Source organism: Sesamum indicum, linkage group LG3 (genome assembly GCF_000512975.1).
Source record: "Sesamum indicum cultivar Zhongzhi No. 13 linkage group LG3, S_indicum_v1.0, whole genome shotgun sequence".
Classification (NCBI taxonomy): Eukaryota; Viridiplantae; Streptophyta; class Magnoliopsida; order Lamiales; family Pedaliaceae; genus Sesamum; species Sesamum indicum.
The window spans coordinates 13,360,029-13,384,566 of record NC_026147.1 but is presented as its reverse complement, the minus strand read 5'-3'; the positions used below and the strand labels follow the sequence as shown (position 1 = coordinate 13,384,566).

At 31.4% G+C, this 24,538-nt stretch overlaps 3 protein-coding genes across 3 annotated transcripts in view; all 3 read left to right on the top strand.

Moving 5' to 3' along the window:
• The window catches only part of LOC105158263 (4-coumarate--CoA ligase 1), a 4,571-nt gene extending 297 nt beyond the window's left edge, over nucleotides 1-4,274 (top strand). Inside the window, 5 exon segments of the mRNA XM_011074951.2 lie at nucleotides 1-765; nucleotides 1,543-1,741; nucleotides 2,763-2,976; nucleotides 3,121-3,223; nucleotides 3,835-4,274. The exon segment at nucleotides 1-765 is cut by the window's left edge and continues 16 nt beyond it. Coding sequence (XP_011073253.1) covers nucleotides 1-765; nucleotides 1,543-1,741; nucleotides 2,763-2,976; nucleotides 3,121-3,223; nucleotides 3,835-3,954 — 1,401 coding nt within the window. The 3' untranslated portion in view covers nucleotides 3,955-4,274.
• Nucleotides 8,398-10,659, top strand: LOC105158262 (probable E3 ubiquitin-protein ligase RNF217). The gene is made up of 2 exons (XM_011074949.2): nucleotides 8,398-9,348; nucleotides 10,398-10,659. The coding sequence occupies exons 1-2, from the start codon at nucleotides 8,537-8,539 to the stop codon at nucleotides 10,465-10,467; spliced, it is 882 nt and encodes a 293-aa protein (XP_011073251.1). The 5' UTR covers nucleotides 8,398-8,536; the 3' UTR covers nucleotides 10,468-10,659.
• On the top strand, nucleotides 12,667-19,933 carry LOC105158261 (ribulose bisphosphate carboxylase/oxygenase activase, chloroplastic). The gene is made up of 12 exons (XM_011074947.2): nucleotides 12,667-13,069; nucleotides 13,282-13,367; nucleotides 13,478-13,487; nucleotides 14,310-14,372; nucleotides 14,832-14,945; nucleotides 15,045-15,106; nucleotides 15,781-15,835; nucleotides 15,990-16,191; nucleotides 16,892-16,998; nucleotides 17,781-17,836; nucleotides 18,696-18,788; nucleotides 19,337-19,933. Exons 1-12 carry the CDS (start codon nucleotides 12,742-12,744, stop codon nucleotides 19,442-19,444), a joined length of 1,284 nt encoding a protein of 427 aa, XP_011073249.1. The 5' UTR covers nucleotides 12,667-12,741; the 3' UTR covers nucleotides 19,445-19,933.

Sequence of the window (24,538 nt, the reverse complement as noted above, 5' to 3'; positions counted from 1 at the left end):
GGCGATACCATCATGCTGCTCCTGCCCAACTCGCCGGAGTTCGTGTTTGCCTTCCTCGGAGCATCGTACATCGGCGCGATTTCTACGATGGCGAATCCCTTTTTTACTCCCGGCGAGGTGATCAAGCAGGCCAAGGCCTCCAACGCTAAGCTCATCATCACGCAAGCGTGCTACGTGGAGAAGGTGAGGGACTACGCGTCGGAGAAAGGGGTGAAGGTAATGTGCGTGGATGCTCCGCCGTCGGATTGCCTGAAATTCTCGGAGCTGACTTTGGCAGACGAGCGAGACATGCCGGCCGTGAAGATACACCCGGACGACGTGGTGGCCCTGCCGTACTCCTCCGGCACGACGGGGTTGCCGAAGGGCGTGATGCTGACGCACAAGGGGCTGGTCACGAGCGTGGCGCAGCAGGTGGACGGGGAGAACCCGAATTTGTATATCCATAGCGAGGATGTGATGCTCTGCGTTCTGCCCTTGTTTCACATTTACTCATTAAATTCGGTTCTACTGTGCGGGTTACGGGTCGGGGCGGCGATCCTGATCATGCAGAAGTTCGATATCGTCCCGTTCCTCGAGCTCATACAGAAATACAGAGTGACGATTGGGCCCTTCGTGCCGCCGATCGTTTTGGCCATCGCCAAGAGCCCGTTGGTGGACAAATATGACCTTTCATCTGTCCGGACGGTGATGTCCGGCGCTGCGCCCCTCGGGAAGGAGCTGGAGGATGCTGTCAGAATCAAGTTTCCAAATGCAAAACTTGGACAGGTAATAAATATATATTTTAATAATTAATACTTACCTAAATCTATTTCATTTTTATTTTCCTAAATTACTATATATATATATATATACTTACTAAAATAAAATACTTTTTTCCAAAATTATCATCTTTATTAAATAAATATAAAACATCAATCACTTTCCATAACTATATATCTTAGATTCTGACTTTCAAAATTTCATATCAAAATAAATAAAAAAAAATATGTTAAGCATGCTTTTGAAAAGTTATAAAAACCGACCATTTCTATAGTAGTTATGAACTAAGATTTGTGTTGGTATTTTAAATTATAATTGACAACAAAATTAATGAATTTATTATTACTCCATAGGACTAATTCAACATTTCCATTGCGTTGAAAATAAACCAAAGGCACGTTCCGTAAGTGTCATGTGCTGCAACCCCCACCACGTAAACCCAATCATAAATGTTGACATTTTAAATTGCTAATGAATGTCGCAAAATGTTGCCACCCATGACCTTATCTATATTTATTTTTACTTCACCTAAATAGAGAAAAATTATATTACTATTACTATACTTTTAACTTTCATTATGAAATAGACTTTCAGATATAGAACTCGTTGGTATGTAAAAATATTTGTTTGATCTAAAAATTAAATTGCAAAAATTTGCAGAAAGTCGATCTCTAATTTTATTTAAAATGAAATTAATTTAAAAATAAAAATTGTGATTTAATATTAATTTTTTTAAACTTATTTTCAATAATAAATCGATAAATGAATCACTCTTTGTGACAGGGGTATGGAATGACAGAGGCTGGACCAGTCCTGGCTATGTGCTTGGCGTTTGCGAAAGAGCCCTTTGAGATAAAATCAGGTGCGTGTGGCACAGTGGTCCGGAACGCCGAGATGAAGATCGTTGACACCGAAACTGGTCAATCCCTAGGCCGTAACCAGCCCGGAGAAATTTGCATCAGAGGTGACCAAATTATGAAAGGTATGCTGCTCATTTATTTCTTTCTTTTTTCAATAATGTTTAATTTTAAAAAAAATTACCCTTATGTTTTTCTAAATAAATTTCATTACGTATTCAACGTCGCGTTGTACATTGCTCGACAGTATAATTTTTTTTAGTAGGGGTCATATTTGATGATAATTATTTGATTAATTCTCTACTAATTTTTAATGTAATTTTAAATGCGATTTAACAACAAGAAATTTAAATGGTTTACCTAAAAATGAAGCATTTAAGATATTCAACTATAATATATATGGATAAGAACATATTGTGTTGTACGGAGAACTTAATAAAGACTTTGATCAAATCACAATTAATTCTATATATCATAAATATATTATATTTATCATATGATTTATGTACGACAATCAACAAGCGGCAGAGATAAGCACATGAGACCATTGAGGAAGGTTTGGTGATTGAGTGATCAATATTGAATACCATCTGTCTTGGTCATACCTACCCATGAGAATTGGTCCCTTTCTGACCTAATATATCTAACATGAAAATTGGGTGCTTAGGTAGGTCTTTTTGACACCTAACTGCTCCAAAAATAATTGGTACTATGATTTTTGAGAAATTAATTCATAACATGTACTTTTCTTAGTTCTTGTTTATAATAATGTTATTGGCAATATTTTAAATTTAGTTCTATCAATATAGGGATGACGATTTCAGTTCTGTACGGATCCATTTTGATAAATTTGTTTTTGTTATTTTATAATTTCGCACGTTGAGAACAAAAATGACACAAATTTGCTAAAAAATGATTGAAAAAGAGAATTCGATTGAGCTGGTCGTGTGCATTTTATGCAAATCTTATTTTTATTCTTAACGTGCGAAATTTTTGAAATTAAAAGATTAGAATTACGATTTTTCCTATAATTTATTAGCTTGTAATAAGTCGATTGTGCCACTCACTACTAGTTATTATATAATTTTTTCATAAATTTTGACGGGATTAATGAATTTAATTTAATTTTAATCTATATTTCTCTAGGTTATTTGAATGATCCGGAGTCGACGGAGAGGACAATAGACAAAGAGGGATGGTTGCATACAGGCGACATAGGGTTCATCGATGCAGATGACGAGCTCTTCATCGTTGATCGTTTGAAGGAAATAATCAAGTACAAAGGGTTCCAAGTCGCACCAGCTGAACTCGAAGCCCTCCTCCTCAATCACCCCTACATCTCTGATGCTGCTGTTGTCCCGTACGTTCTATTCAATTAAAGTTTGAATTTATATCTATAAAATAAAAAAAATAAAAAAAACACATACGATCAATTACTAGATTCGGATATTTCCATAAATAGAAATAATGAATTTCTAATTTATTGCCAATTTTTTTTGGGCAGAATGAAAGATGAGCAAGCTGGAGAAGTCCCAGTTGCTTTTGTAGTGAAATCAAATGGATCCAACATCACTGAGGACGAAATCAAGCAGTTCGTCTCCAAACAGGTCAGCCAAACATGGCGTTACAAATTAACTATTTTTAGAGAAATACATATACTCGAATATTTATACTCTTATGCCCCATCTACTTTGTGATACGAGTGAATGAATAAAAATAGCTATGCATTAATTACACTATGTTACTTATGGAAAATTTTAACCCAAATTGAATTTGGTTGATTTTGAATCAATTACATGGCAAGTGCAATACACCCGTCATGTGATTGGTGTATAGTTTACGAAAAATGACCAATTGCATGACTTACATTTGCTTTGTGATCGATTTGGATCGACCAAACTTAATTTGGGTAAGAATATTTTATTAAACTATTTGGATTGTTATTCAATCTAAACAGTTATAAGTGCTTGACTTTGATTTTCCATCAACCGCACCACTCATTATTGCACATTCCGGGGCACATTTTTTTGAATAAAATAATGCAAAAGCGAGAATATACTAAAATATCTGCACAGTAATTATTAGAATATAATTTTCAACATATATATATAATCAAATAAAAATAATTTTCTTTTTAAAAAATTCAAATAATTACAATTATCTAGATCTGAATATATATATATATATATATTGACATGGTGTATGGGGGTGCATGCAGGTGGTGTTCTACAAGAGAATAAACCGTGTGTTCTTCATTGAGTCCATTCCCAAGTCTCCATCTGGCAAAATACTGAGGAAGGATTTGAGAGCAAGATTGGCTGCTGGAATCCCAAATTAAGACACAAACTCCTCATCAATCATCATCACCGCTCATCACCTCACTCATCAGGGCCCCACAAACCATCATTTCTTCATTTTTAACTACATACCATTTTGGTGGGGAAAACAGCAAAATTAAAAGGGGAAATTAAACCTTGTAAATTAACTGGATGTGTATTTGTGGAAGACTACAATATCCTGACACTACTCCTACATTAATTAATGTCAGGAACTCTCTCTCTATATATATATATGAAATGTTTTTTTTTTTAATTTTTCCATCATTGTATCTTTAATTTTTAATGAAAATTCAAGACCAAGTATTTGTATTGTCGATAAGATGTGGTTTTCTATTTTTAAAACGAATATTATATAATTATATTAATATCTTAATGAACCGAGCAATCCACCGGTTCATTCAATACATCAATATTCAATCAGTACATCCATGTAGTTAAGAACAATGAAACAAATTAAAGTAATATCAAATAAAGTAAAATAAATATCAATACGTCGGATAAATTTTAAACTTATTTATGAACATTCCAACCTTAAACATTATGTTAAGACATGATGAATTTCTGTTTTCCCTTGGTTCACATGATTAATTACTTATACTGAAATGAGTCTAGAGTTGGTGCACTAACCCTGGAAATAGTGTGAAGCATGACTTGTTATCAACAATTTGTAAATATTATTAGACAAAAGACCCTACTTTTAAGGAAACAAGACAACATGGCTTCCTGACGTGGGAGGAATGAGCCTCTTTGCTAAATTATTATTATTTTTTGCAAAACACACATCCAATTTAGACAAATAATTAGATTTGTATGTAGGATTTCTTGTAGGAATCTCTGAGCCCAAGTCATTGGATTGTCTTTTAAAAGACTTCTTTACTAAACTTTAAGGATCGTGTTTGTCCTTTCTTTCTTTTTTCAAAACATGATTGGTATATAGGAATGGAATTAAGCGGAAACGAAATGAATTCAGAAATAAAATAAGGATGAAAATTGAATCATATTTGAATAGCATTCCTAATATTAATATTTCTTAGTTGATTTCATTAACACGACTGATACTTAGAAAGGAATTATTAGTAGTGGAATGAAATAACTTTTATAACCTTTTAATATCTTTTTTTTTTAATATGTTGAATGCATTGTATAATAGTTATATTTTCAAAAATTACTTACAGAACGTCATAAGTAATTTATAAAATATTTTATATATTATTCAAAAAGAATTATTTTTTTATTTACTTAAAAAATATAATTCGTTGATTGAATCAACAAGTAGATAATATTTTTATTTTATTGGTTTGAACAGCCAAATAAATTAATTTATTTAATTACAATGCATCTACTATTATGACCCACAATACTCGACCAAATGTTACTGCAAATATCAAATAATTATATATATATATAGGTAATGATTGGTTAATAATATTTATTTTGATTATGTTTTAAACCCACCAAACGCATCATAATCTGAAAAATATATATTAAATTGTTTGTAAGAGTGGCAAAAGCACAGAAAGCAAAAGATAGTGAGGATTGGTTATTGCATCTTGTCAATGTAATAATAATGCCACCACTTTGCATTATACTTTTATATTTAGAAACCCCAACACATAAAGGTTTTGTGGAAAACATAGTGGCAAGATAATAGTGGGTGCATGCCCCCACCTATATTTTGGTATAGGTGGATGATGATGTAATTCTGATGCCAGAATGACAGCATATTTATATGGTTTTATTATATTTAATCCCCTTCTCAAAATATGAAATAATAATTTCTCTCGAGAAAGTTTCAAAATTATTTTTACAATCTTTGGGCTGTATTTGAATTGAAGAATTTGAAATTGTGGATTTTAAATCCTTGACAATAATTTTTTTGAATTTGTTTGTGTAATTCTGAATTTAAAGAATTTCGAACCATTCGATTTTAGGTTTGAACTACGTTTTTTTTAATATTTATGAATTTTAAATTCTTTTCAAACGGAGTCATTTGAAATCTTTTCTCCAAATTCTTTCCTCAAATCCAAATCTATCAAACCAAATGCACCCTTCGAGAATTTATTGCTTACACATGACCCCCTTTCATTAGAGTTTCGACTAAAAATGCTGAAGTTTGCAAGAAGATTTACCTAAATTTTTAATTTTACTTCTCGTTTAATATTCTCATATGATAATCTTACTTATAAGGGAAAAGTTATAGTGATATTAATCTCACTCTATATATATATTGCATTGATCCCTCAATAACTATAAAAATATATTTAAAAATATTAAATGAAGGAAAAAATTGAAATTTATGTAGTTTTTTTTGGTCAACATTAGCATTTTTCATTCAAATCCTAAACGAAGAGGGTTTGGTGTAAATAGAGAATTTTTGGATAAAGTATAAATATAATATCAAATTTTTTTTGAAAAAAAGTGTAATTTCACATTTGTCAGAGGGGATTTAAGTGTAATTAACCATATTTATATATACCAGCAATACACGACACAATAGACACGTGTACAAAAATACTTATTTTTTTAATTGATGAGGTATCAACTACGGGATACTGGCTTGAAAACACAAAATGAGCCAAAAATTAACGTATATGGAAGTTTGAGGGATATTTTAGTAAGTTTATTAAAAAATTTGAAATTACTATAATGGCCAAATTTTATTGAAGAAAATTAATGAATTAAAAGGGTAATTTTTTTTAAATTCAAAAGCTGGTATGACAACATATTTTCATTATAATAATATAGATATATTTGTCTTTTTATAAGTTCTAACTATATTCTAGATTTCATATTTCACGCAACAAAAGTTCCTCTATGTTATATTTGGATCGATGGATCTTAAGTCGTGAGTTTCAAATTTTTAGTAACAAATCCTTTGAATTTGTAGGGATTAGTTCTAAATTCAAATGATTTTAAATTCTTCAACTCTAAATTTAATATACGTTTTGTTAAATAGTGATGGATTTCAAATTCTTCTAATATTGAGTTATATGAAACCGTTTCTCAAATCAAAATGCACCAATCCTAACGTAACCATACAGTGAAAAAATAAGAAATACGTACAACTTATAAGTTCTATAACATTTTTATACTTTTTTTCAACATCCAAGATTCGAATATAAAACCTCCCATAAAGAAATTTTGTACCCGAACCATTGTATTGTCCCCCTAAAGAACGATTGTGCAGTAGGAGAACTGTCGAGATACCCATCCCTTTTATATAACAAGAATGTCCAAATGTGGCAAAGTTATACACAAACCAGATGTAAACAACCCAAATAAAAGAAAAAAAGTGATGGGCCAAAATAAAAAGTCCAGTGAAGCTGGAGTGGACACAACCCACAAAAATCTGCCCAAATAAAAGTATCAACAAAGGGAATTGAATTATTTGAACAATGGTCTGAGCCCAACCCAACGAAAAAACAAAAACAAACCAAATTTAATTCACTACATTTAACGAATCATGAAGTCAAAGAAACTTTTGTTGATTTTCTTTAAGAAGATATTTTTTTTAAAATACAGCAATGTCTATAAAGCAAGCAATATACTATTACAATATTTGTCTAGCACAAATTACGCTATATTGGTACGATAAATTCTCTTTTCAGCTTTACATTTTTCTTTGTACTAATGAAAAATTACAATAAAGTAAGTATCAATAAAGGATATTGTCATGGCATTTAAAAAATGTTGAATCCCTCTCATTTGTCGTCTCTCTTTTTTTTTTTTTTTTTTGCAATTATTTTACCTTTGAATTATTTATTAAATACTAATTCTATTTTAAAATTTAAATTATTTATAAGTTTTATTTATTTATTCTTAAAACACATGTTTGTTTTATAATAGTTTTATTTTGTCACTTAATGAACGAAAAAGTACTTATTACTTTAGGTAATTAGTAGTAAAAAAGTTTAAATTTAGTTTTATATTCAACACAATATTCTATCTTTATACTTATTGATTACTTTAATTTTAATTTTAGATTATTTATTGTCAATTTAGTTTTATATTTCAAATCAACCACTACATATCAAGGCACGAGGTTTGTACTAGTACTACTATAAAAGTAAACTAATACCTACATGTGTAGGAGTGTAACCCACAACTCTTGTTGATTGGATATCAAATTAATCTTAGATAATTTGTTTATTCTTCAATTGAAATTTTTCAACTTAGATTGAGTTTGACTGGACCGATAATAATTATATGATAAGTGTAATATTTGTATTGTGACTAATGTATAATTTAAAAAAAAAATTAATTATATAATAAATATATCACACTTGCTCTATAATTACTTTAATTAAGCTAAATTAAATTTTCTTGATAATATTTCTTTTCAAATACTTTAATTAAGCTAAATTAAATTTTCTTGATAATATTTCTTCTCAATCTTATTCGAACCAAAAAGAGTAGGCCACTATCCATCATATGGCATCTGCCGATGCCCACCTGAAGACAAAAGCACTGACCACTAAGAGCTGAGACCTTCCACATTAAGCGACTTACTTCAAATAAGCAACAGAGAGCGGACAGACAGGTGATAAGAACACAACGAACTCTGACAAATTCCTCCAACACATGGAAAATCAATCGGTAACAGCTCTCCCCCGCGATGATTTCCCTCTCTCCCTCCTCATCAATCACACCCATAGACTCCAAGATCACGACACCCTCACGGCGGACGCCATGTACGCTGAAGAACTCATCTTCCAGGAGGCTCTAATGGCGTCCCTCGTATCCCCCAATACTGTCCTCGGACTCCCCGAATCATCGTCTTCCCTCAGAGACCCCGAACCATCGCCCTCCCTCGAACTCGGGGAACCGTCGCGGTTCTTCTGCGAAATCTGCGCGGAGACCAAAGAGAGCGATCAGGTGTTCACAGTTCAGACCTGCAACCACCAATTCTGCGCCGAGTGCATCGCCAAACACGTAGCTGTCAAAATCGGGAAATCCCCGATCGAGAACGGGCCGAGATTCTCCTGCCCTGCGGGCACGGACTGCGGAGGCACAGTCGAGATCGAGAAATGCGTCGAGGTGGTGCCGAACGATGTTCTGGTGATGTGGGGGGACGCGATATGCGAGTCCATGATCGGTGCGTCGCATAAATTCTACTGCCCGTACAAGGATTGCTCTGGGTTGCTGGTGAATGATGGGGAAGAGCTTGTAAGGGAGTCGGAGTGCCCCTTTTGCCGTAGGCTGTTCTGTGCGCAGTGCCGGGTGCCGTGGCACTCCGGGATTGGGTGTGAAGAGTTCTCGAGGTTGTCGGAGAGCGAGCGAGGGAGGGAAGATCTGTTGGTGCATGAGCTTGCCAAGTTGAAGAAGTGGCAGAGATGTCCTCATTGCAAGTTCTTCGTGGAGAAAAATGAGGGCTGTTTGCATATGACTTGCAGGTGAGATCATCAACATTGTCAAATTCTAGTCTTACTCAAATTTAGTCGGAACAATAAGAAAATAACTCCATAGTTGTAAAAATGTTTGTTGCGAAAATTAATATCCAACTATTAATAAATAAAATTTTTGTGGTTGATCCACATGATTTAATATATATTTTAAATAATTTGTTATTAAATTCATTAGCAAGTAAATTTTTATTGCTAAATTTGTTAGCAAGTAAAATTTTAATGATATAAGTTAACAATAAAATTTTTATTTGCTAATTAGCTCGACGTATTTTTTTGTTATATATTATTGATCCATTTTTTGGTAGTGTTAATATATATTCAAATTACGATGATGTGATTAATTGTGGGGATGATCACGACAGTCTCTTTTTGAAGCTTAATGTAATTATATGTAAACTCCTGTAATTTGAAAAATTAGACTTCTCCCAATAAATAGATTTATCTGATAATAAATTTATGGAATTTGAAGGTCTCAATCAAAAAGTTGAATTAATATTTATATTTACTCTGGTTTGACTTGCAAATTTATTATATGTTAAATAAAGCTTTTCTGATCAAACAAGTAAGAATACATAAGATAATTTGGTTAGGAAATATTTGTTTGACTTGGAATAAGTGAACGAAGGTAAATAGGATTTTGATTCAATTTTTTTTTACTGATATTAACAAATACCATAAATTTTGACTAATGAATGGATTTATTTGTTGAACGAAAACAAACATTAGAGGTACTGGACGAAGTTTTTCACGCCACAACAAATTTACGCATAGTCACAAGAATTTCAAGAAATGTGGTGTAATTATTCCTTAATTATAAAAAAATATATATAATTATATTTTTTATATAATTAGTTCAATTTGATCAAATCTAGTTTTAGATTACAACTTTCCATCAATATTTGTCTGGTCAATTCTGCTCTGAATTCTAGGTACGAAGTGTAACATATCTGCAGTGTGATTGGTGCATTCGCACAACTTGTTTTTTTTATCATTTTTTATTCTTTTGATTGCAATTTGTGTTTTAATGTGAGTAACAGGTGTGGATATGAATTTTGCTATGCATGTGGAGCGATTTGGAGATCAACTCACCACGAAAGTTGCCAGTGACGATGTTGAAACTCTTAATGATGTTAGAACACAAGTGAAAATTCCAGCTGATTTAAATTCATCTGTTGGATATTCCGTCATTTTGTTTACGTTTGACTGCCTATATTATACACCCAGAATTAACTTAAATAGATAAATATATAAATTTGGTTTTGTCTCCGATAAATTATACTGACATTCTCGAAAATTAGATTAGTTATATAAACAATTACTCCCTCTTCTTTTTAATCTTACAGCTATCAGAAATTGTAATTTTGGTCTTTTAACTTAGGGGAGCATTTTTTATCCTATACAAATTGATTTTCGTAATTTAGTTCGAAACTTTCATCGAAAAATTGCACATAACTCAATTAAATTACAATTTTAGTCCTATAAATCAATTCATGCAGGATAAAAAATATCAACTTTTCTAATTTATAGGACTAAAAATGCCGATGCCTCCTAAGTTACAACACTATTGCTATTTCATCGCGTCATAGGCAAGTCACGTGTACTTTTTCGGCCAAATTCACTAAAAAAAGGATGAAAATTGCCAATATGTTAAAGTTACAGGATTAAATTATAAAAATCGATTTATTCATAACAAAAAATGTCATCGCTCATAAGTTAAAAGACTAAAATTCCATTTTCCATTACAGATACACCCCTAAAGGGGGTGCATTAGTGCAATGTATATACTCAGGGGGTGTTTGTGTAATGCTTTGGTATTGAACAACGAATGTAATTGTAATTACAATTACAATTTAAAGAAATGTACTTGTATTTTTGCGAAGGACAAGAAGTTTTCGTATAATTTAGACCTAATTTTAACGAGTCCCAATATAATCAAACGATGAAGATTTATTAAATAACTAATCGATTTTGTATAATTACTTCTTTATTAAAAATATAATTTTCTCGTATTTGAAAAGTCACTGTGGTGTTGTTTTTTAAATTATAGTCGAATATCATTTTATATATATTAAAATGGGTTGGACAAATCTAACAAGTCCAATCCTTTTGATGAGTTTGAATTTGGATTGAATCGAGGTTCAAGTTCAAGTTGAATTTTAAATTTAATTGAAATTCAATTTTGGATTGAGAATAATTTCATAGTTCCAATTTCAAATTTTGACAGACGTAATTAGAAACTCTATCTATTGTTTATCTTCCCTTTATCAACCATATGAAATTAGCCAAAAAGATCTGATAAGTTGGTAGTTAGAGTTCCTCAAGGAATCAAATCTTTTTATTTGATTGATAAAAAAGTGAATTGGATTGGAATTTGAAGAATAAGTGAAAGTGAGAGTTGAGCAGTAGCCAATCATATGGATATTAAAATAAAAGGATGATATATATCAGGAAATTCTGGCTCAGAGTTAGTTCGATCGAATCTGAATATATTTGCTATGTGATTACTGTATAATTTAGAAAAAATGACCAATTACATAACAAGTGATACACTTATTCAGTAATTGATTTGATTTAACCAAATATGCTTCGAGCGTAAAAAACGTCGTGAATGTATTTAGGTGCCGAGAACAAAGTAGGTCTTAATATTACAAGAAAAGACAATTGAAAAGTTTGTGTTTGTAAGATGTATATTGATATTGTTGTTTTACGAGTGAATCGATAGCAGTTACGTGGTAAATTTCAAATATAATGAATTTTGATGAGGATATCGATTATTATATCTAAAGTTAATTAATAATTATTATTATAGTAGATCAATACCCATGTTGATGAGATTTAAACCCCGTTACCTCATTGTTATAGAGCCTCACTGAGCGGGGCTTCATTGGATATATTGATAATTTTTGTAATAACAGAAAGTCGAGAATCAGTAACTAATACACGGACACTCATAAAAACCAAGTTATCAACGCCTATATGAAGTCTATACATATGAATAACGTGATGACGGTAATGAACCAAACGAGCCAACACAAAATATAGGTGAGAAAATAAGAAGATTTTAGCACCGACCCTTCTATCATAGTTGTAGAACGAACGTCATTTTAAATATATGTAATTATCATAATTTTTTGGTTGTAAATTTTTAAATTTATTAATGATTGTAGTTAGTTGAATATTATTAATTAACGAATAATAAATAAGAAATTACAAACAATGTTTGACATTTTGGTATGAGGGTTATGTGGCGCCAAATGCAAGATAAAGTTAACGGACAAAAACTGAATTATGAATTTGTCAAATCCAACTTGAAAGGCCCAAATTTCTTGCCATATACAGAAGAAATCAAAAGGAAGAAAACCCAAATCCCAAACTCCAGTCATGGCTCTCTGCTTCCAAATTTCCCCTTCTGTCATTAAATCACAATTCTGCTCCAATCCCATTAGTTCCCAATTCTCCCCTAAAAAGCCCACTAATTTATTCAGAATTTGCTGCAGCCAAAGTGGAGAAGATGAGAATCCAAACTCAAGTGCGACCAGCAAACAGCAAAAGAAGCTGTCTCAACAGTCTTCATGGGAATCAAAGGACTCTGAGGGCAAAGATTACTTGTACAGGCTCGGCGCAGAGGCTGATAACATGAATATCGCTGTTGGAGCTAGGGCTGGCGTCATTGATGATCTCTTCACTGGGAATTTCCTCGGAAAAGATTGTAATGAGTAACTGTTCTCTGTGTGTTTTGGTAACTGTTTGTATAAGCTATGTTTGACATAAAATGCTACATACATTTGTGATTATTGTATTTTCTTATTTGATTTTAGTTTATGAGTTCCTACTTCCTACTTTAAGTATGTGGTCTGGAAATGGCATTGCGGTGTTGTGTTATCAGTACTTGATATTTCTTTTATGATTTGAATTTGGCAGCGGATATTGTGTTTGATTATCGTCAGAAGGTAACAAGATCATTTGAGTACCTTCAAGGCGATTATTACATTGCGCCCCTTTTCATGGTACATTATTATGTCAATGGTTGATTTTGTTAATTTTTTAGGTTCTTCTTTTGGTTGGAAATTGTTTTAATTTGTCTAATTCTCGTCTTTGTTTGATTTTGATGTGACAGGATAAAGTCGGTAAGGTCACTCAATCTACGTAAAGAGACTGGTTTTTCATTTCAAAGAAAGTGAATCTTGGGGCATAAATATACATGATTGGTTTTGTGATGTCCTCATAAGAAGTGATATTTCCCTGAAGTTTTTATGATGCATGTTCATTCCACTGTTTTCAGTTTATACTGTTGTTTGGTTATTGGTGGAACTAGAATTTAAATTCTCACTCACGCACACGCAACCCAAAAATAAAAAGTACACATATGCTACGCACGAAGATATTTTATAATAAGGTCCTAGAGTTCTCATAAACCCGAAGCACACAGTTTCTGATCCCATAATGGAGGCACCAGTGTTTATTTTCTTTAGATGCAAGTTAAAGATGACTTGGTTCTGTCTATAAAGTCAGTGTTTTTATGAATGTTTTCTGCAAAATCTGTCTTTTCTTCTAGAAAATGGAATTGTTCAAAGAGCATGCACCACTTGCTAAGTATCAGTATGATATAAATGCAGATATGTGTCTGTAATATGGACAAAATAAATGAGGTCTATGACTTTCAGTGTTACCGAACCTGTGTGAAACCTTAAGGAAAATAATCTCTACAGTTCGGCCTCCTTAGGCTAGTATCTTTTCTGTTTCTGCAGCAGGATCCTTGTGATTGCTGCTATAGTGCTGAATTCTTATCTTAGTGCTAGTTCATGAATTGCATTAATTGACCAAATTAATTTCAATCATTACTTAAATTATGTGGTTTGAATCATTGCTTAGAAATTAGATAACCATATTCTTCATGGAAATTATGCCGTACGCCGTACTTTTCTAATATTTTTCTTTTTCTATTGCAGTTTGCCACATTGTGAAGAACTACCTTGCTCATCTTCTCAATGTGAAAGTTCCCTTAATTTTAGGTGAATATATCTTGCCATACGTTAATCCAAAAGCTTTTAAACGAACACATTGTTGCAGCTATAAGGGTAAATAGCAGAATCATGGAAACTCTCAACAAATTTCTCTGGCTCCAAATTTATTAATTGCAACATTGAACTTTATAATTTTCTTTTTCAGTACCCAATAATGAACTGAAAATTTCATGTGGTCTTTGATTATCTTAGTGTCATCTCAATTTATAAAGTTCTATAAACCTTTTCGTATGCCCAAATTGTACGTGATTTGTTGTTTTCTTCAGTGCTTAAGATGTTAAATCCACTTAGATTTTAACACACTTCAATATTTAGGCCATCTTAATTTTGAAGTTTCTCTGAAAATTTCTAACTGTTTATTCTTGAAGAATAATGCTATTTTATGGTGCCATCAGTATCTAGTACAAATTACCAGCGAACAATATTGTGAACCTTGTTGTTTGGCAGGGATTTGGGGAGGAAAAGGTCAAGGTAAAACGTTTCAAACTGAACTTATTTTCCGGGCAATGGGAGTTGAACCTATTATTATGTCAGCTGGGGAATTAGAATCAGAAAAAGCAGGTAAGCTGCCACTGGATGAGTGAGTTTGGAGGTAGTGTTTATTAGTTTTCTAAGTTTCATAAGTGGTATTTATCTGGGTTTTCTCTTAATTTTCTGTAGGAGAACCAGGAAAATTGATACGTGAACGGTACAGAACTGCTTCTCAAGTGATTCAGAATCAAGTTAGATACTATATTACTTTTGCTATGATGCATCTCTAAGAATTTTGATACTTTTTGGTTACTGGTCCTGTACTCTAGTTCACACTTCATTTATGTTGTCCATGTTTTCCGATGTTCGCTATCATGCTAACTAGCAGATACTGAACTCCATAGTAATGAGTGGATAGGAATTATAAGTTTTATTTAAGAAGGGGGATACTGGGAGATTTTATACATCGTCAATCATCATTTTTTCTCGCATTGTGTATGGACAGGTAAGATTTGCAAGTTATAGATGGTGTTTGGGGGCTTAAGTTTTCATATGCCTTACCAGTATGCTCCTAGAAGGAAAGCCTAATTCTTTGTGACTTTGGGTTAACCATTATCTTCAAGTTGCATTTTCTAGCCAACTGATACATCTAGAAATGATACATGAAATTCTTTAATTGACATCCCTAAAATTTAAAATAAATTTTAGTTTTTGACTGTAGAACTGACATAATTGGATACGATAGATGTAAAAATATCGTCAGTAAGACACCAACATGGAACATGCACAGTTCGTTTTACAAAGTGATCTCTCTCTCTCTCTCTCTATCTATCTATTTACCTATATATATATATATATATATATATATAGATTTATCTGCTTAGTTTCATTTGAGAATGCGTCCTGTTATGTCTGGATGCTGCAGGGAAAAATGAGTTGTTTGATGATCAATGATATTGATGCTGGGCTGGGTAGATTTGGTGAGAAAAGTTACTTTTTAACTCGGAACTCTTACATGTCATATTAGCTTTTGAAGTTCAACTCCATGGAGAAGCTCTTAGAATGTTTTCTTTATGTGTTTTGATATATGATCAATGAGGTTGATGACATCTGCTTTTCTGTTTCCTCAACAAGGTAACACACAAATGACAGTCAACAACCAAATTGTGGTTGGTACTCTCATGAACATATCAGATAATCCTACGAGAGTGAGTATAGGGCAAGTTTGGAGAGAAGCAGACATTACAAACAGGGTTCCGGTTATTGTTACTGGAAATGATTTTACCACAATTTATGCTCCATTGATTCGTGATGGAAGGATGGACAAATTCTACTGGTACACTCCTTAATCTGAATGTTTTTTGGGTTTTTGCATTAAGAGTATATTTTATACGTACTGTTGACATGTACTGATTTCTAAAGAATATAACTGCATGTGTTTTAATTGTGTATATTCCACTTCATTCAGCACAGTGCAAGAAAAGAATCATGTAATTTACTGGGTCATTCTACAGTGGACCAGGTGCCAAGCACCTGGTCCAGTGATGGTCCTTAGATTATAGGGAGAGAATGGTTCCATTCCTCCTCACTTCAATGGTATTAGATGGACTCTAAGATTTCTGGGACAGGATGGTTTTCACCACCCATCCCTGCTCAAATCAATGGTTTTATAGATGGACTGTGTTGCACAGTCCACTCAAGAATTTCACTAGTGGATTCAGTATAAGAAAGTGATAGGGTTACCAGAACATTTGACCGACCTTTAATCTCTAACAGTCTCCTTAATCTCTACCAGTAAACATGTTATACATTGCTCAGAAACTTTGCACTAGATTTTGTAAATAAAGAGATACAAAAATTGATATATTCCAATTTGGTCCAAGCACATTTAATCAATCATATATCGATCACTCTGCTTATGTGTTCCACTCCACAAATAATCTGCTCGTACTTATTTGTGTTATGACATGATCAAATGATAACAATTAATTACTTTTTGTTCTCATGTGGATCTTAGAATCACATCTTTGCTACAGGCAGCCCACTCAAGAAGACATTGTAAACATTGTCCAGAGAATGTATGAGAAAGATGGCATAACAAGGGATGAGGTTGTCAGCATTGTGAGCGAATTTCCTAATCAAGGTGCCATCATGTTTGTCTAGTTGTGAGAAATAAATTGTTATGTCCACTTCCATATCGCAGATTTTAAATGTTTGCTGTAATTGTTAGATAGGTAGTGCTTTGCTGTAATTGTTGGATTGTGCGGACTAAGCATGTGTTTAGATAATACTTGGTTTGTTCTTATTTTATGATTGTTTTTGTAATCTAAGTTTCTTCATATGGCATGTGTATCTGAATTCTTTGTTTAAAAAATGCATATGATATGACTGTATAAAGTCTTCACTAGGAAATGTCTTTGAAAGTTTAGGATGATCCTGTAGCATTTTAGTTTTTTGTAAATATCATTTGTTGGGTGAGTATGGTCGTTCCTCAGACATTGATTCTTGTAGTTGACTGGCTGTGTGATGTTTACTTCCACCGCAGTTTATACAGGATTTTCAAATAACTTATAACAAATCCTTAAATTAGCTGTATGGTTTAGACTTTCGATTATTTATAACCTGTAACTCGTAATGTGGAAACTGGGAAGAATCCACCATACAAATATAGATTTATGAAAAATGAGTTAATAAAAAGTTCCAATATTCCTCATATATATAAAATATTGAAGAAAAGGTGAGATAAGGAGCAAAGAATTCTACTTATGTTATACATATGAAACATTGTTATATAAGTTTTCTGCTGATGATTATGAAAACTTAAGAAAACAATAAAGAAATTAAACGTAAAGAAAAGTAAAGCAACTCATACTCAGTATTTGTTTTCAATTGCTTCCCCTCATTTTCTGTTTATCTGAGTGGCAGCATTGGACTTTTATGGTGCGCTGAGGTCAAGAACATACGACAGGTCAATCCTAAAGGTACCCGTCAATATATTTCATAGAGGCCCATAGCATTGCTGTCAGTTTCAGTGCTTTTTATCTTCCTATTAGCATGGCTACTAGGATATTACTAGATACTTTTGCAAGTGTTGAGTTACAACATTTGACCTTTGCAATTTTGATGGAACATTTTAAGAAAGACGAGAGTTTTAATTGGAACTATATGCATGATGGTGAATGTGAGCACATTACAAATTTTGCCACTTTTGGATATTTGCGTCTCAATTCCAAATCTCATAGACTGCAATAAGAGATACAAGAATAAAAGAGTATAATATTTCTAGGTGAACAGGAAGGATGTAAATCAAAGTTATCTAACAAGATGAGCCAGAAATTTATTCTGACATTGGCGATTGTGGATTACTCATATGCTTGTGTAAAAAATATTTACTAATCCATGCGGTTTTTAATTTCTTTACTTATATTTAAGATTTCCAAATATAAACAGCATCAGAACTTGAATACAAGAGATCATCAATTAATTTCTGTGAGAACTAAAAATTAAAAGCGATTTACTCGTAAAAGACTTCTAAGTTCTTTCATTTACCAACAATCATGCGTAAAATGTGAATACAGTGTATTAGATAAGTCCTCTCGCTTACCAACTTGGTGTGTGCTCTATCACACACAAGTAGAGCATTGAACTCTCGTCCAACCATTGTCGTATTTTTGATAAAGCATACTTCCTTTATATGTAGCCTGAAATCTTAAGGTGGCAATTTTTTGTTGTTTGCTGGTCCACATAGCTGAGTATCTTATCATATATGTGTTTTCAGGCTGGCTAATATTATTTTTTATTTTTTAAAAATTTAAATTCTTTTTCTAAATCTTTTGGCAGTGGGTAAATGATGCTGGAGGTGCTGAAAATCTTGGTAGCAGACTTCTCAAACAGAAAAAGGAAGGAAAACTTCCAGTATTTACTGCTCCGGAGGTATCACATATAGAACTGATCATTACTAAGATCAGTTTACTGATTGTTTTCTTCCTAAATGTCCTGTCATATAAATTAGTATTTTCTTGATGAAAAGTTAATGTAGGATGACAAGGAATGCAGTTCAATAGGGATATGTAGAATCAAAAAGCAAAGAAGTAGAATAAAATTGGGTCTTTGGAGTGGAGTTTATATGAATTTAGGCTACATGTTCCCATTATTTGCACCTTATTAAAAGAATGAAACTGGATCAGCTTATCGAAATGATTTGAGATCTTGATCACACTTCATGCTAAGCGGCATAACATTCCACCATAACATTTCAAAAGACGAGATGCTCTTCCTCGCAAGAACGCTATTTATTAGAAACTAGCATATGAATATTGCTGCCACGAACATGATGAAAAGTAGGGGGTTTAAATTTCCTAAGCCAAAAAATGTTTATCTTGTATTGTTCCGCAACTCCTAATTAATTTGTCCTGTGAAATAATTTTCTTTCGCGTTAGAGGATCCAGTTGACCTGCCTGTTGCCTTTTTTACTCATGCAGCAAACATTGGAAGCTTTGCTTGAATCAGGGTATGATCTTATCAGAGAGCAAAAGCTAATAATGGAAACTAAGCTTTCGAAGGAATACATGAAGAACATGGATGATTAGAACGTTTGATGACTCCCATTTACATTCTAGTGCTCTTCGATATGCTGCTGCAGCTGGTAGAGCAAATGTTTTGCATCGTTGATTGACGAATTTATATGCTACCGAAACCATCCTAAAATATGAGTCGAGCCATCTCTCGTCCATGTACACTGAAGAGCATGCATGGATACCGGAAATGCAATAGATATAGTTTCAATGTTAGGATGCCCAATACATTGTTAAGTAACTGTCATAGAAACAGATCATCTTTCTGAAGAATTATTATTTTCTTTCACCTATAAAATCTCTACCCCATCTGGAGGACAAGTTACTTGCTGCTGCTAAAGCTAATGAGAGTTGAAGTGTTATTTGTTACCATTTTGTGTCGAACCCTCCTATGTAGTTCGATACGTAACCTCTTGTAAACGCAAGAACACTGAGAGAACTTTCAGTTCTTTTATGCTTTTGTGATCCTCTCAGTACAAAAATTTCATATATACTTCATAATAATGTTCTTCGCTACAAAAAGAGTTTCATTTGCGCATTATAGTTTCTGGCACTGCATGTTTGTTGGTTGCTGTATGCATTTTTCACAGTGAAATAATTGTTGTTGTCTATGTTGGAACTACCGGCTGTAATTCCTGTTCCCTGTTGCCACGAGCATTTAGCAACAAGACAGGCCGTCGAACCTGGCAGCAGACTTGATAGGGGAAATACAATGAAATAATCTTAAAGGACATTGTTTGCCCTTCATAAATAAGAAAAGCCCTGAAGCTTACTTTTTAACAGGTCAGGTCATGCCTGACCCAAGGATCCGAATTGTCAACCATTGATCTCAAACTCATCATTTAGACAACACGTGACTCTATACAATCTAGCACTATATGACTCCTGTAACTTCGGTCTCAACCTCAATACTAACTTAAGTATTGGGATTCTTAGTTGGGAGTCACCCCGACAAATCTAATGTTTTGTGTAGAGGACAAGCATTATTGGTCCAAATCGAATCCAAATTACTGAGTACCTCAACCTGAAACAAAACCTTGTGCATTTTGCAGGAAACGGAAATTTCTTCTAGTGCTTGGAAGTGAGAACTCAGTTTCAAATTGGGTTGCATCACTAGTGTCAACAACCGGTATTAAAACCTTGAGCAAGAAGGTCAAAACGCACTAAATGTAAGGTGCGATTTCACGTCTGTGTAGGTGTTGAATGCGATTAATAATTTATTCATGGGAAACGTCATTTAGAATCTAGTAAAGTAAAACTGGACTTTGCCAGTTCTTATGCAGACAGTAGGCATTCAAAATTTTAACCAAACACGGAAATAAAGATAGAATTAAAAATGAAAATAATATATATATATATATATATATTTTTCGAATCCATCTTTAATTCCGGCTTAGATTTTGAGAATCTAAGATGGAAATATTCCGTCTTAAATTTTTTATTTTATTACCAAGTTAAAGACGGAATAATTTAAATTTTATTTTTTTAATTTGTTTCCTAAAATGCCTATCCATAAAAAATTCCGTCAATATAACAAAATTTATTTTATAATTTTTAAGACAGAAAATTTGGATCCGTCTTTAAAAGGTAATTTTTTTTTACAGATATAGCTCTGTATCTGAAAGTCTGCTCTCTTATAGTGTATTATTAATTAAAAAAAATATAATTTAATTGGACCATAGTATTAGTATTTGTATTGAAATCCTTTAACGTACATTTACTATTAAAATTCTAAATTTTGAAATATTCTTGTATAAATTTTTATTTTTGCCTTTATATTGCAATTTTCAATTTCATTTTTTTAATTTGATTTCTTCATCTTATTCATATGCATCTAATTGGTTTACTCTATTTCTTACTTAATAACTTTTAAGTTATTTTATAAATTTATTCTTGAAAAAATATACTTTTCATTTAAAATCATCTTTAATTTCTAGTTTCAACATAATTTTTTTTCGCAATTAAAATTTTGATATATATATTCGTTGTTATATATATGTATAGATTTACTTAAGTTTATATTAGAATTTTATATATTTATTCATGTGTTATTTATTTTATATTTTAATGTGCCATAGTAAATTAATTTTTTCTTAATATAATTAAGATTTCTTCTAGGAAAGTAATTGTTTTGAAATATTATTTGCATACTTATTTTTTAACTGGATATATCATTGTTTCCTCGAAATAAGTTCGAGCAATTAGGACTACTAAATAGTTTTGCTTCCTATATAGAATTTTATTTTTTTATAACTAATTCTTTATTTATTATTAAAAAAATTACTTAAGTAAGGGCATAGATGTCCTTTCACAAAAGGGATCGAACACTTTGCGAATTCATACTTTTGTATATAGTATAGATTTATAATTATAATTTGTTCTTTTTCACAAATTTTCTAGTCTTCGTAAAAAAAAATGCCATGCATTACATATTTATTTTGAATTATACGAAACGCTTAAATGTATATGAAAATATGTATTTAGAATAATTATCATGAAATCTTGAGATACTATAGAATCTTAGTAAGTTTTTAGATTTTTGGAGTCTAGTTATTACAAATATTTACGAAAAAATACGTATAAGGATGCATGCATGCATATGTATGTAGCCCATACTTAACTTAATCTCATACAGTGGTTGTGCGTGCAATATGTCAGTTTTTACGATGTTGATAAGCGTTCATTAATTCTTTTTAGAAAAAAGCTTACTTATATATTTAGAATAATATGAAACGTACATATATAAAGTTTATTTAATAATTAAACATATAAGTATCAATGATTGAGAATGTATTATTATTATTATTATTATGTCAATAGAGTGTTACTATCGCAACGCGGATATAATTTTTCGTGTGTACAATAATACTTTTAACTATTCACTAGAAATTTTTAACATCTACAAATAATATTTTGTCCAAAAAGTCGGCTTACTTTTTAGTTGTTGTATGCAACCATCTACAACAATATTGGAAAATAATTGACGAAAAATTTCATAAATTCAACTAAATTTTGTTGATATTGAACGACATAAACAATTATGTGACAAAGACATCACCAAAAGCATAGAGAGAAAAGTAGTTCCATTTAAGAAAAGTCGCTTTCTTATTAATGATGTTTTAATTTAGTGGTTAAGGTTGAGGTCATAAGTTTGAGTTTCTATATATCTCACTTAATGTGAGTTTATTGATCGAATGGATGTGTTGCTCAGTTTTATTAATATTGATGTAATTATGTAATGATTGCTTTTGTAATAAAAAGAAGAAAAGGAAAAGTCACTTTCTTCTTGAACTAAACATTTTACCTAACTTCCATTTGTCTTGTTGCAATTTAGACTCTGGTGAACTTATCATCTCAACTAATTTATATAAGGTTACATATATATTGTATTTTATTTTAATGTGGAAAGTATTTGCTATTTTTGGATATATTTTGGGATGTTTTCAGTAGTGCACATCCATTTGAGTTTTAAATGATTGAAATATATATATGCAAATATTTATAATTTTAATTAATACCATGATTTAAATATGTAAATGAAATATATATATATATATAATTGAAAAATATATTTGTAGTTATATATATTGATAGTATTAATTATGACTTTTCTATAATTTGGGGAAGGAGTTTGAAAAAAAATGGAAAAGTAGCAAAAAATCTTGTAAGAATCTCATATTGCAAAAGAGAGTGTTTATGAAAACTTCTACTTTTAGAGAAGTGATTTATGTCGAAAACGTTGGAAGTTGTAGTTTAATTAAAAGCGGATAGTGTTTGTAAAATAAAAATAAAAAGTAGATAAAAGCTAAATTGGATAGTATTTGGGTCGAAAAAACTACTTTTCAAATAAACTTAATTGATTAAAGACTATTTTATCCCCAATTATTAAAAAGATACTATTTGCACTTGTTGTTTGTCAATAATAATTATTTTTTCACAAAAAATAAATAATGAATTTTATTTTGATTTAGTATTTTTATTTTTTATTTTTTTTAAATATTAATAAAAAATAAGTATTTAATTTAATAATGCTCCCACTAAGTAATATAATTATTGATTCATATACAATAATTAAACTTGCAAGATTGTAAAAGAAAAAAAATATCATTTTATTAATTAATCATAGCTATTTTATTTTATATTTTCTTAATGATATGGGAATAAGATAATTAGATAATATAGCAAATAAAATATAAAAATTGAAAATTTTTAATATGTGAACGTGTAAATTTGATTGTTGTTAATTAGATAGTAAAATTGAATTAAGATTATTATAACGAGGGTAAAGTAATAAAAAACAAAGTTGAATTTATTTACTATAAAGCCAAAGCGGGGGGTGTTTCTAACTTTTGACCTAAGAGTCTTAGCAGTTTCAAAAGTAAAAGTTAGTACCTCAAACACCTTATAAGTACTTTTTAGGAGCCAGAAGTTGAAAAGTACTATTTTAAAGCTTGCACAAATACTCCCAAAGTATTTCCGTCATGTTTTCATTGATAAAATTTAAACTCTTATATAATAAATAATAATATCGATCTATTCCAAGAATTCATATACGATTAAAATAATTAAATCAAATACAACAATTACCACATCACCAACTTATATCAAATCAGCTCATGATTAAATGACGACAATAATTGAAATTCTTTATTAAATATATATATATATATATAAACAATTAAATTGAATCATATTTTAAAATTGGAGAAAATCAAGAAAATGGGATTGACTAAACCCTAATCTTAGAATGTGAGCCATGGCCATGGATGAAGATGTTAGGTATGTTCATGGTAAGATGCTTCCAGACTAAAAAAGCAACAAAAAAAAAAAAAATAGAAAAAGATGACTTGTCTAGCACTGAAATCTTGATAGTTGAACTTCACAAAACAATAACCAAAGACATATATATATATATATATATATCCCTACATCCCATTCTTTTTTTTTTCTTTTCTTTAAATTCAAATATGTGGCCCCATAATTATTGACAAAAATGGGAATTCACTGGCCCCCATACAAACTGTATTTTGCCAAATTTTGTTGGTTGCTCATTTAAATAAAAAAAAAGTTATGATATTTAAACTTTTATTATAATTTCTTATAAACCAA

What these genes read in the sequence shown, in the direction of transcription:
- LOC105158262 (XM_011074949.2), top strand. Translation starts at nt 8,537, where the DNA reads ATGGAAAATCAATCGGTAACAGCTCTCCCCCGCGATGATTTCCCTCTC. An exon ending in TGTTTGCATATGACTTGCAG is followed by an intron (nt 9,349 to 10,397) that starts GTGAGATCATCA and finishes TGTGAGTAACAG; the next exon opens with GTGTGGATATGAATTTTGCT.
- LOC105158261 (XM_011074947.2), top strand. Translation starts at nt 12,742, where the DNA reads ATGGCTCTCTGCTTCCAAATTTCCCCTTCTGTCATTAAATCACAATTC. An exon ending in GAATTTCCTCGGAAAAGATT is followed by an intron (nt 13,070 to 13,281) that starts GTAATGAGTAAC and finishes TGAATTTGGCAG; the next exon opens with CGGATATTGTGTTTGATTAT. An exon ending in AGGATGGACAAATTCTACTG is followed by an intron (nt 16,192 to 16,891) that starts GTACACTCCTTA and finishes TCTTTGCTACAG; the next exon opens with GCAGCCCACTCAAGAAGACA.